Source organism: Colossoma macropomum, unplaced genomic scaffold (assembly GCF_904425465.1).
Source record: "Colossoma macropomum unplaced genomic scaffold, Colossoma_macropomum, whole genome shotgun sequence".
Taxonomy (NCBI): domain Eukaryota; kingdom Metazoa; phylum Chordata; class Actinopteri; order Characiformes; family Serrasalmidae; genus Colossoma; species Colossoma macropomum.
In genome coordinates, this window is record NW_023494789.1 from 41116901 (window position 1) to 41130165 (window position 13265).

The 13265-nt window shown below is 39.2% G+C and overlaps 1 protein-coding gene across 1 annotated transcript; it reads right to left on the reverse strand.

Moving 5' to 3' along the window:
• Nucleotides 1-3856: 3856 nt before the first annotated feature.
• Nucleotides 3857-13065, reverse strand: tnfrsf18 (tumor necrosis factor receptor superfamily, member 18). The gene is made up of 6 exons (XM_036571337.1): nucleotides 12920-13065; nucleotides 12370-12534; nucleotides 7153-7240; nucleotides 6974-7044; nucleotides 5131-5250; nucleotides 3857-4855 (listed from the first exon to the last, which is right to left on the reverse strand). The coding sequence occupies exons 1-6, from the start codon at nucleotides 13047-13049 to the stop codon at nucleotides 4725-4727; spliced, it is 705 nt and encodes a 234-aa protein (XP_036427230.1). The 5' UTR covers nucleotides 13050-13065; the 3' UTR covers nucleotides 3857-4724.
• Nucleotides 13066-13265: the final 200 nt, after the last annotated feature.

The following is a 13265-nucleotide window of genomic DNA, read 5'->3' on the forward strand; positions in this document are numbered from 1 at the left end:
AAGTTTACAACAGGTGTTGTCACAAAGCAGCTTTACAGAAAAATCACGGTCCGAGCCTCCGTGAGTGTCACCAATGACAACATGGCAAGGAAAACGGCCAAAGAGCAAGAGAAAGAAACCTTGAGAGGAACCAAGTTCAAAAGGGGAATCCATCCTCCTCTGGTCGACACCGGATAGCAAACAGCATTAGAATATAATATTAGAATACAAAACGGGGAAAAACGGGCAGAGCAGTGGATAATTAGATAGTTTGAGTTTGTGCAGCGGCAGCATGATCAGGAGGTAGTGATTGCTTTTCAATTTGAAACAAATTCTTCTCCATATATTACAGGCAATGACATTAAACAACATACAAGGAATTGAGGCACATCTTTTTGTGCATTCAGTGCATTAGCAGACACTTTTATCCAGTAGAAGTAGGCGAATGTAGGATTAGGAGTCTTGCCCAGGGACTCCTGTTGATATAGTGAGGTGTTCTTGCCTGGGAATAGAACCCAGTTTACCATGTGGAGGGCAGCACAACACTATACCAACGAACAATTGCAGAAAATAACGCAAGAAAATGAGGCAATAATTTGCAGAAAAATAATAGACTAACACAAGCGTTTGTTTTCTTATATACAACTTTATTACAGCTTAAACACTGGCTGATAAAGTAGAATTATATGACAGACTTATGGACACTTTTAAATGCAGTTTTAAATGAACTGCTAAGTGCCTGGCTACATAAAGACTGGGTGGTTGAAGAGCAAATGTACTGCAGTGTAAGCCAGCATGCCCTGGGTGGAGACCATAGGTCTCTATAGAGTGCACTTGTGATATTATGGATGTGATTTGCACACAGCCACCACTAAAGCTTGGTTGTTTACTCTCAGCTTAATGTTTTTTTTAAATGGTTATTGTAACGGCTGAGAACACATCACCACAACAGCCATAAAAAGCATCAGATCAAAGCCAAATTTAATGTAAAAACATTTTCCACAACTAGATGCTCATATTCGATTTGCAGCGTGCCTGTTATATGCTACAGATGTCTACCCAAGTCTGTCTGTGCACTTGATGTGGAAATCTCTTGCTGCTTACATAAAGTTGGCATGTTGCAGTGAATTCAAGAAGTACGCCGATGAAATGTCTTGCCCGCTATGTCATAATAAAGTTGGGCAAGAATACAAAACCAATGACTGTTAATTGCAACAGATACTTAAAGCAGTTAAACCATCACCATCCTAGTTAGTAACAGGTGTTCTGATCCCAATCCTGGCTGTAAAAGTTGGCTGACACGTTGCTGAACAATAGTGAAACTGGGTTTAAAGACATGAGGTAGTGAGTAACTGGATATAAGAAAAAGAAAATAGGCCACTTTAATGCTTTAATGGACTCATTCAGAACGCTTGTTTCTCCATATGCACTCACCATCCACTTTATTAAAAACTTTGTTTTTCCATTCACTGGCCATTTTATAAGTGCCACCTACCACTATGGAGGTGTACAATTACAGACTCTAGCCCATCTGTTGCTGTACGGTTTATCAGCCCCCCTCTACATCATTCTTCACTGGTTTCAGACCACGAGACCACCGCTGATGGGATCTTATTTGGATGGTCGACCATTCTCAGCACAGCAGCACTGGTATGAGTGTATCAGACACAGCTGTGTTGCTGGAGTTTTTACACACATCAGTGTCACTGCTATATTGAGAGTGAACTGCCACCCAAAAATATCTAGCCAAGAGCAGCTCTGTGGTCAGAAACTGACTATTGACGAAGGGCTTGAAGATGACCAGCACAAACTGCATCAACAGAATCAACAGATAACCTGCAGTCTCTAGGTATAAACAAGCAAGGTGGAACTAGAAGGGAGGGGTTTCTAAGAAAGTGGTCGGTAAGTGTCTGTAAGGTTGTTTTATAGCTACAGTGCTGTGAAAAAGTATTCGCCCTCTCCTGATTTCCTCTATTTTACGCATATTTGTCACACTACATGGTTTCAGATCCACATAAAAAATGTAGCACAAGACAAGGAGAACATGAAGAAACACAAACTACAGTTTTTTTAGATGATCATTTCATTTATTGAAGGAAGAAAAGCTTTGCAACACGTAACACCTGTGTGAAAAAGTAGTAAACCTAATAACTGGTTGTGCCCTTTCCTTTAGCAGCAAGAACTGCAACCAGATGTCTTCTATAACTGGAGATCGGCCTTTCAAATCGCTTCGAATTGATAATTTGCTGCATAACCCAATTACACTTGAGCTTCAGATCACGGACTGATGACCGTATATTCTGCTGCCGGATTTTCTGGTAAAGAGCAGAATTCATAATTCTGTCAATTACGGTCGCCCAGACTCTGAAAGCAGCAAAGCATCTCCACCTCCTCACACTACCACCACCATGTTAGACTGTTGGTTTGATGCTCTTATTGTGGAATGCTTTGTTAGCTTTAGGCCAGATGTAACAGGACCCCTGTCTTCCAAAAAGTTGCACTTTTGACTCATCAGTCCACATAAGAGTATTCTGAAAGGCTTGGGGGTCATTAGGCGTTTTTCCATTTGACCAGTTTGTTTCTAGTAGTGGAACGCTGACCTCATTTGAGGTGAACAAGGCCTGTAGTCCCTTAGTAATTTGTCTGCGTTCCTTTGTGACTTCCTGGATTAGCCATCACTGTGCTTTTGGAGGAATTTTGGTTGGCCGGCCGCTTCTGGTAACATTAACCATTGTTCCAAGTTTTCTTCATTTGAAGAAAATGGCTCTTTCTGTGGTCTGCAGGAGTCCCAGAATGTTAGAAATGGTTTTGTAATCCTTTTCAGACTGATTTCCATTCTCATGTCTTCTGGGATTTCTTTTGATTGCAGCATAGTCTGTTTATCAAGCAAAATTTTCTGTTTAAGTGATGCTTAGATTCAGAAGGGCTGGCAGCAATTCAAGGGGCCAGTTACTTTTTCACACAGACTCAGTTGGTGTTGGATAACTTTTTTCATTCGATAAATGAATGAGTGTTTGTGTTATTACATTTTGTTTGAAGGTCTTAAACAATGAAGAGAGACATATATGCAAAATAGATGAAATCAGGAGGGGGCAAATATTTATTCACGGCATTGTATTGTTACCTTGACTTACCCCAAAGCGGGGTTATTAGGCCTGCCTCTCCCAATGTAACCCCACAGTGCCATGTTTTCATATATATATATATATAAAATCGCTGTCTGAGGAAAATCATCTCCATTTTTGTCGATTTTTAGTTCTCTGCGTCATTTGAACACAGTGGCTGTCTTTTATATTGTGTGAAAATTTCATGATAAACGGACCAATAGCAATGCTCTAAAATTACTTGGAATAAAATATTTTTACATTAACTTACATCAAAAGTAAAGAAGGTTTTTGCCCTCTCCTGTAAAGTTACCATTTTGGAGATTTTTTTCTTTAGACAGCGACAATACATTATTGACATAATTATACATCATTTTTTATAGTTACAATAGGAAGGTTGCTTACTTCAAGTTAAACAACATTACAGAAGTGCCACAAATTATCTTAATGAACTTAAAAATAGCCACGTAACCTCTCTGAGCTAACACTGCAAGCTAACATGCTTGAAGAGTTTGGCAAAATGAATTGTTCAAAACTGTGTTAAGACATCTCAGAATCTTACTTAAGTTGTTTTTGGCTACAAGATCTACTTGAGGTTACTTAAAGCAGCGCTCTGGCCTGAAACTAGTATTTAATATGTTATTTACCGTGTTATGTAACGTTCTTATGTAATACGTTACAACGTTGTAACGTTGTTATGTAACGTATTATGTAGTGCAGCATTGCACACTTCATTCTCACCAGTTTGGCAGAATTTATGACTTTGTATTGTTTTTCGTGTTTTCATTCTCTAATTACAATAACCAGCATGCATTATGCAAATACACCACACAGTCATTGGGAATCCTTGTGGTGTCAATAAATCCTGAATTATTGATAAAGATTATAAGAAATACTTCTGTGTTTCTTGCCAGCATCACTGATATAGCACTATCCTCAACTGGTCAACTTTTTTCTTTGTTAAATAATGATAATTCAGTTACAAAATTAACGCACTAGCAGAAAAAGACCTCAAATCCACCTAAATGCAGCGGTAGTCTTTTAAAATTTACTTTCCCCTTCAAGATACCTCATCAGAAGAGGGGTTTCCTAGACTTTAAACCAAGAAATCTCACTTCAGAGGCTACTGAGGCATTGCTGTAAGAGGCGAGTTAACTTGTTTACAAAAGATGTAGCGATGCTTCAATTTTTCATTTGGGCCAAAGTGTCCCTTTAACATCTCAAGGCAAGTGCTGGATGATTTAGGCGGGCAGTTTGCACAGTGCTAATTGGTTGGGTATAAATGTCCATTACTTAATTGCAATTAGCTGCATTAGCTTTGTAACTCCAGTGCAAAACTTAAAGAAGCAAACGTCAGACACCAAACATCTCCTGACTGATTTACTGTGTTCTGGATTAAGGGTAAAGTCGTATATCAGTTTTTTTTGCTACAACCTACCAACCCGAAGAAACACGTAACAAATCTTTAAGAAGAAGTCTCCACAACTCTCACCATGTGAAATGGTACAGGCACAAGATTGAAAGTCCTCCAAAGTAAACCGTCCGTTTCTGTGCAATGAACAGCGAGTTCTCCAGAATCGACCCTTCAGTGGGGCTGCTGGCCATAGCTGTAATCCGAGATAGATTCTAGGGAAAATCACTTCAGACTTCAGGTTTTGAAGTGGAAATGTCAGAGACATCACTGTCACACTCATCCCCCATTTCCTCCTTGGAGAGTTTACACGTGCATTCTTCAGAGGGCACGACCAGTGTGCGTGCGGTTGATCGGCGTCCTGCAGAAAGACACAATAAAGTCAAATGTGGGATTTCCCATTTCACACCATCAGTTTCTGTATAAACCCAGACACAGTGGCTTCCACTGTGCTAGGGCATTTGATGGTAACTTTGATGTTACTATTCAATCTGAGTGTGATGTTTTTTAGCTCTGACCATGCCACGCACGCTATCACAAAGCTTCAGTATCCACTAAATGGCTGGATCAGTAATTGGCCAGAATCCAGTCCTCATTGAAACTGAATAAACTTGAAAATGTTTGATGTCAACTTACTGTACTTCTTTCTCCTGTCTGTAGACCTTCGAATGCAGGCATTAATTAGCAGCGCCAGGCAGATCAGACCGTTGATGGCTAAGCACACCACTATGACCTTATGAGTCAGCTGATCCGAATCTGTGGGCAGTAAAGAATCAGTTAAGAGTGGGCAATATGAACTTCACAAATATCAGGGCACTCACAGCCACTTAGAATAGCATTCAAAACACCTAAAGTTCTTTGGAAAGCTTTCAAAACAGATAAAGATCTTATGACAGCATTCAGAACAAATAAGGACTTGATTTCCAGTCCATATATGGAAACTAAGCAAATACAGCCTCATATCACAGAAAACAACAATTATCTATTTTTCTTTTCGGACAAAGCATAAATCCACCTAATTAGCCTACAGCAGTTTAGCCTCTTGCATTCACGCTGAATAAGGAGTGTTTCAGCCCAGATAGCTTTTTGAATGAGATGCAGTACAGTTCAGCCATTGGGTTCACCACTCTGTGAAAGACTGCGCGATCAAATAGTGCAACAATTCAAGAATAACGTTTCTCAACGTAAAACAGCAAAGAACTTGAGGATTTCATCATCTACCATACATAAAATCTTTAAAAGATTCAGAGAATGTGGAGAAATCTCTGTATGTAAGGGACGAGGCCAAAAACCAGTATTTGCTGGCTGTGATCTTTGGGCCCCCCAGGCAGCACTGCATTAAAAACAGACAGTTCTGTAGTGGAAATCATTGCATGAGCTCAGAAGCACTTCTGAAAACCACTGTCTGTGAAAACAGTTCATTGCTGCATCCGCAAATGCAAGTTAAAACTGGTCTCCTCAGTTCCCCAACACTTACAGAGTGTTGTTAAAAGAGGAGGTGATGAAACACAGTGGTTCACATACTTTTTTGGAACATGTTGTTGGCATCAAATTCAAAATGGGCATATATTTTTCAAAACATTTCAACATTTGATGACGTGTCTTTGTAGTATTTTTCTTTAAAAATATGGTTTACGTGATTTGCCCATCATTGCATTCTATTTTTTTTAATGAGGTGGTATATATATATATATATATATATATATATATATATATATATATATATACATACAAGTCGCTGTTGTCGGAACAAAACCTTTGTACGGTCCATACATCATGAAATTTACATAAAATGTAAAGGGCAACAGGTATTTTCAAATTATGTCAAAAACTGAAAAACGTCAACAATGGAGATACCAGGTGGTGTTCTGATAACAGCGATATATAAATGAAAAAAAAAGGGTAGAATATGTGCATCAAACCTCACATGTGCAAAAATGTTAACTTGATGGGAGAAATGAATTGAAAAAAAGAAATGAAGATTATTGCAACAAGATTTTTCTGTTGGTCTATTTATAATTAAATGTTCACACGATTTAAAGGACAACTGGCTTTTTCAAATGCTGCGAAAAATGGGAAAAACGAGATGTGTTGACTTGGCAGCGATGATATGTTACACGATACACGATATGGCAGAGAAAATTATCTGAGGTTTTCATGTATATGTGATGTTTTTCACTTATCTAATCAGATACCAAACTGCATGCAGTTTTAGGGCAATGTCATACTCGCGTGCACAGCTCAGCTCAGAATGACTGCAACACTGTTGTAAACAGCTCCTCTCAAAAGCAGAGAGACACAGTAGGTGCTGATATCTGAGAGCTTGAAACAGCAGAAAAACTAGTTACTAAACTGGCCACTACGTACTTGACTGTATTCCAGCAGATACCAATGCCTCATAGGAATATGATGAAAGTAGTTCATTTCAATAAAACTCTAACATCACCCACCTCATGATACACTGATAAAAGGCACTGACCTTGCCAACCACATCTTGCGTTGTGCGTCCTGTTTCCAGGGAAGAGCTCACCCAAACCGAGTTTTCTGCAGCTGTTACCAGCAACACAGTGTTCACAGTAAAGACGTCAGAACACTTAGCAAGAAGAAGCAAGATAGTTGTAATGTTCAGAATTGGTTTTCGTCTTTACTGTGACTTACTTTACTATGGGTTCACACATGCTGTCCTCAGCATCGCTGTACATGTTGTCTGGGCATGGTTTACAAACATATGTGAAAGAAAAGGCACCTACAAAAAGTCCACAAAGAAAAAAGCTGTCAGTTAACATCGACGTCGGTGCCATTTGCAGAAATAATCAGTAAGGTTATACTTACTATCTTTATTTCTAGACTTACAGTACTGTTTAAAAGGCACATATCTGGGCAATGTAACATTAGAGTGAAGGCAAACATTTAAGCAGTAAAAGTAGGTAGGATTTCTTGTTCTCAAAGTAGAAGATATCTTGTTAGATTCCATCAGCAGCACACTTGATTTAACATAATAAAGAAGTGATTAGCCAAACCAGGAATTGGATAATATCTACATATAATGCTGGTCTGCTATGAGGAGAAGTTTGGAAATGGTTAAACAAACACAGTGACATACATAAAATCACTACTTGTCGTGTTAATGTTATTTATATTTATTGTAATATTAGTGTTTTTTGAGCAAATAAACACTTAGGTCCAATCCCATTTCACCCCTCGCCCCTACCACTTAGCCCTTAGCCCACTTGTTTGCATGTTCACGTCTAGGATTAGGGTGTCCCAATTTTTGTTGAGATTGAGGGGTAGGGTGAAGTGTTCCAAACAGAGGTCTTTCAGAGGCGCAGTCCAAACAGAGGGTTATGAGAAAAAAAGAAAGACTGGCAAGATGGCTGCGCGAGCGACCAAAGAAACCCACAAATGTGAGATTTTTCTCCATTAATAAATTACGATAATCATTGTATTATCTTATCTTATTAGTTTAATTTCGTTTCAATGTATTATGGTCGTTTTCTTTGTAACAATCGATAGTAGTATGCTAATGTCTCGGTAGCTAGTTAGCTAATTCTCCCGTTCCACCTTAAATAGTCCCGCAGTTCTGACGCCGACACGAAGTTAATGTGGAATGGGAAAACAAGAAGCTGGTGAATAGCTGACTTCAGCTTCGTATCACTGAAGAATTAGCAGTGGGCGATAATAAACAATTGTCTTATCCCCCCTCTTTGAAGGCATATGATGCCCTAAATGTAACTAAAGCCCAGCAGTGAGGTTGATGAACTTCACGCTTCTCTCCTATCACTGAAGTCGGGCCGGGTCGCCTACAGAGCACCGCTAGTAGCTGTTAATGAAGTAATGTTTTTATTTTTTTTTAATTTGAGGGTCTTATTTCGTAGGGCAAGATTTCAACCACTACCCTTTGTAACTCCGTTCCAAGGGGTTAGGGTGACACTCGAAAACAAGGGGTAGGGGTAAAAAGAAGAAATGGGATTGGGCCTTACTGTCCAGATAAATAGCTTTTTCACATGCTTAAAGCCTTTGTAAAGTATTCAGTATTTAACCTCCTTATTGAGGGTATTATTAACCTCAATATTGAGATTGAGTTTCTATAAGAGTTCAGGATATCCAGGTAATCAAGGAAAAGGAAAATAAAATGTTGACATTGCTTAAAAATTACAGTTTACAGAAAAAAAAATTGCAACAAAATTGTGTTCTTTTGCAGTATTTTTCTAGAGTAGTGATGATCAAGTAAAGTAAATGACATAGTTAGCGATAGAGCCACGTCTTTAATAACGCGTTCGTGTTTCGGAATAGCAGATTGTGATAATCAATCAATCTTTATTTAAACTTGAAGTACATTGAGGGAGACCAATGCACAAATCAGGGATTGATAAAATTGGGTTGTAAAAACATACCAAATGCTACAAAATGTAATAATAATAATAATAATAATAATAATAATAATTTAATAGTAAAAAGTCAATCAAATCAGAACAAACCATTAAAATTGCAACTTAATAAATAACAGATCACACACTCTGCTTCTTATCTTTCTGGGTCGCGGGGGCTGCCGGAGCCTATCCCAGCAGTCACTGGGCAGAAGGCAAGAAACACCCTGGATAGGTCACCTGTCCATCACAGGGCAGACACACAATCACACACATTCACCTAGGGGCAATTTAGCGTGTCCAATTGGCCTGACTACATGTCTTTAGACTGTGGGAGGAAACGTGCAAACTCCACACAGAAAGGACCCGGGTCGCCCCGCCGGGGAATTGAACCCAGGTACTTCTTGTTGTGAGGTGACAGCGCTACCCACTGCACCAAATAACCGATCAAATATGGATAAAATAAATAAAGTTAGTGAAATAAATAAAGAGATACAAAATAAATAAAAAGAATAATAAAAGTAACACAATAACTAACACATACCAAAATCATATTAAAAGTTGATTAAAATCAAATAAAACAGTTGCAGGCTGAGTGGTGGTGGTTAGAGACTAAAAGTTTAAAATGTAATGTGACACCAGCAAGCAAAGTTTTAGAGTTTCCAGTAATGAATTCCAGCTCAATGGTGCCCAGTTCAGTAAAAGCTCTCAGATAAACGCCTTATAGATAAAAAGAAGCCAATGTGTTTTCTGATGAATGGCCAGAGATGACCAGCCAACCTTTTCAGATAATACACAGTGATGGGTAGTGTAGGGGTCCCCTATAATAAATAAAGCAGAGTGGAATACAGAGTCTAAGGATTTTAGAGTAGTTGCAGATGCATAACTGTATATCACATCACCATAATCCATAAGAGACAATCGCGCTGCTTTGACAGAAGTTTTTGCCTCAGTTTACATGTAAGCTTGTTAACCTGGTATTTAAAAGTGCATTTGTCATCTATAGATGTGGGTAATCCAGGTCCAAAAAGTAAAAACCCTCCACAGGATTTTGTTCCAACTGCCTGAACACCTTTGCTGCTGGTTTGAGCAAATTAGAGAAGTCAAACAGTTGGAACAAAATCCTGGGGAGGGTTTTTACTTTTTGGACCTGAATTACCCACCTCTAGCCGTCTAGCCACTGCAGTACCAGTATAGTGAGCTGAACAGGACAAGATGGTGTTATCGACATATAAATGTACTTTGGAATCGACAACAGAGGTGGCAATGTCATTAATATAGATTTTAAATAATACTGGTCTGAGGATTGAACCTTGAGGGACCCCCTCAGTTACTGGTAGTAGCTCTTATTTACTTTGACCCAGGGCCACACGTTGCTGCCTATTGGAGACATAATTTCTAATCCAGTTGGTAGTTTGTGTTCAAAACCAATATTTTGTAGACGTAGAAAAGTAGAGAATGACCAATTGTATCAAAGCCTTTAGATCAGGGGTGTAAAACTCAACCACTAAAAGGGCCATATGAAAAAAATCTAAGCAAATCCGTGGGCCAGCTGTGTTTTTATTCAATTTTTACTTAACACTTTGCCATGATCTGAACGGGCCATTGTTTATTCAAAATATGCCAAAACTGCAACAGCAAAATAGGCACTGAATACTTATGAAAAATAATTCTAAATAAAAATAAATTGTTTTAGGTAGTTTTTTTTGTACCTGCCTATTTGCTTGAACTGGACACCAGGCATCTTTTCTTTTTGTGTAATCGCTGGCTCAGAGATTGTTGCTGGGGGTCAGAAAGCAATAATAATAAAATAGAAATAGAAATAATTTCGCAGGCTGAATAGGACTGGGTCACGGGCCTGACTTGGCCCACAGGCCTGGTGTTTGACACATGGGCTTTAGAGAGATCAGTGAAAATGACTGCACAATGTCATTTTCACTGATCTCTCTGCACAGTGATGGCACAATGGCACAGAAAAGATCATCTAAGATTGGAGCAGCGGCAGAGATTGTGCTATTCTTTTCACTAAAAAGCATAAATAAGACAAATATAATACACTTATAATATTCTCAAATACAAACAAAACTGTTGTGTTTCAGCCAGTATAGCCATGTTTTCTGTCTTCATGCAATGAAACATAACAAATATCTGAGTAGTGATTTGAGTCTGTTGGAGATGTCTGCACTGTACATTTGTACATATATAGTTTCACCACCTTTCTCAGACATGAATTCCTACTCTGGTCAAATGAAGCTTTTACACTTTAAACGCATTATCAGACCTGGATCATCCTATCGGGTTTTACGTTGGGGCCTCCCATGGACAACTATGAGAAAATCTCACCAGCTGCTTTGACTCATGGTGGAAATTTTAGTGGCACAGTGGGGAAAAAATGACCTCACTTCTGATTTGTTGTTGCGCTTGCGATACTGCCCATCATGATCTGGATGCTCTCTACATCTTTCCTAAACGTCGGCTTCATTTTTTCCTTCAATCACTGCTTGGCCACTGTCCAACTATTCACCATTTATCTGACTTTATGAGGAAATGCTGCACTGGTTTTTGGGTTTATGTTGATGTGTGTGCAGTCTTGCTATTTTCATATGTCTCTATTGAAAAAAAGGCACTTGTAGTGGTGATGTGCCCAGCACTGTAGTTAGTTTGCTGCCAACGAAGTGCCACACAGCTCTCATCTGACCATATACTGTAAAAAAAAAAAACTTCCCTGACCACCCAAGCAAGGTCGCCAGGAAGTTGCACACCAAACATTTGTGCATCCAGATGCCGATAACTTGAAGATCTGGGCCAGCACATTGTAGACCACTTTAAGATATTTTTCAGAATGTATATTATTGAGAGTGGACTTTACACATACAAGAGATATCAATGCTATAATATGATTAATACCACTTTCATTAGACAAATAAAAATGTATTTTCTCTTATATGTCAGCTGTTATTCTTTTCAAAAGCCTGTTATATCCAAAATTGTCACAAATGTATATACACCATTTTGCGAGTTTTCAGTTATTTTCCATTTACTGAGGAATAATTAGGCTCAAAGGAATCAAGCAAAGATTTGAAATGAGTTGCTTTCTGTCTACTTACAGCACCGGGGTCTCTGGGACCCCAGACAACAAGCAAGTAAAGCCAGTCTCAACAGAACATGAGGGTTAAGCAGTCACTGCAGGGCTAGCACACCTCAGGACACATGAGAACATCATCTACATTTCGATGAAGTTTATTTTCTGTCCATTGTTCATGTCCTTTTCAATTTCACACCTGATTTATCACCCTTCCCCACATGCACCTCCCATGGCAATAGTATGACTGAAAAAAGGTTCCACTTCAGACCGCAAGCGGAAGACCTGACCACAGCTGCATATGCTATCTGCTTTGACACCCAGGCTCTAATAATCAGATGATTAACATGCCCAACCGCATAGGTTAGGAGTTGCCACTCTATGGAATTTCTTACTCAGAGCAAAAGGAAAGGGTTCTGTCTTTACCTATTCTCCTGAGTTCTTCTCCACGTTTGCACCGCAGTCTGGGTCCGCATTCAGAACAATGATCGTCACTACACAAGGGGTTGTCACTGCAGGCACACCTGGTGTTACTAGCGTTTTTTGTGCACTCCTCACAATGACTGCTACAGGGTTCTTTATGATATTTGCCTGTGGAATCCAGCCAGATGATGAGGGTTACTTAAAAGTACATGTTGGCACAGAGTTCCAGTAACATTGTAATGTCTATACCAAGAGCACCAAGATACCTCAAGTTAATGATAATGTGGGGGATGCTGTACTATAGCAGTGTTCCCATATTACAAGAGACAAACAAAAATAGACACTTCTGATTTGTTTTTGTGTTTGTGATATTGTCCATCATAATCTGGATGCTCTTCACATCTTTCTTAAACATCTGCCTTATTTTTCTTTCAGTCACTGCTGTTCTATAGCAATGTTACCGTATTACAAGAGACAAACAAAAATAGCTACACCTATGACCGTTATTATTACTTATATTCGCTGTGGTTTACAATAATCATAATGGTCTTACCTGCAGGACATGCCAGACAACATTTCCCATTATATTCATAATGAGTCTTCCAGTTACAGTCAACAGCCAGGCACATGGACAAGAAACAGCCCACGGCAAACAGCTTCAGTCCAAGCTTTACACTGTCCATAATAGGAAGCGGCTCACAGGCGATGTGAGCTGCCTTCTGGCTGCTGTTGGCCTTTTATGTTTTGGTTGTGTGACGTCACTAGTTTCAGTTCATCCTGCCCACAAACAAAAGAGCAAGCTGGAACATGACATGGTTAGTGTGAAACAGAGACTGGGGTGTGTGGTTGGGGAGGGGCTGGCTGGAGGCGTTCATCTCCCCATTTGAGAAATATGCCTA

Coding starts and splice junctions, on each gene's coding strand:
- tnfrsf18 (XM_036571337.1), bottom strand. CDS start 13,049: ATGGACAGTGTAAAGCTTGGACTGAAGCTGTTTGCCGTGGGCTGTTTC. Junction 7,045..7,152: donor ATGTGTGAACCCATAGTAAA/GTAAGTCACAGT, acceptor TGCTGGTAACAG/CTGCAGAAAACTCGGTTTGG. Junction 4,856..5,130: donor AGACAGGAGAAAGAAGTACA/GTAAGTTGACAT, acceptor GTCTTTCTGCAG/GACGCCGATCAACCGCACGC.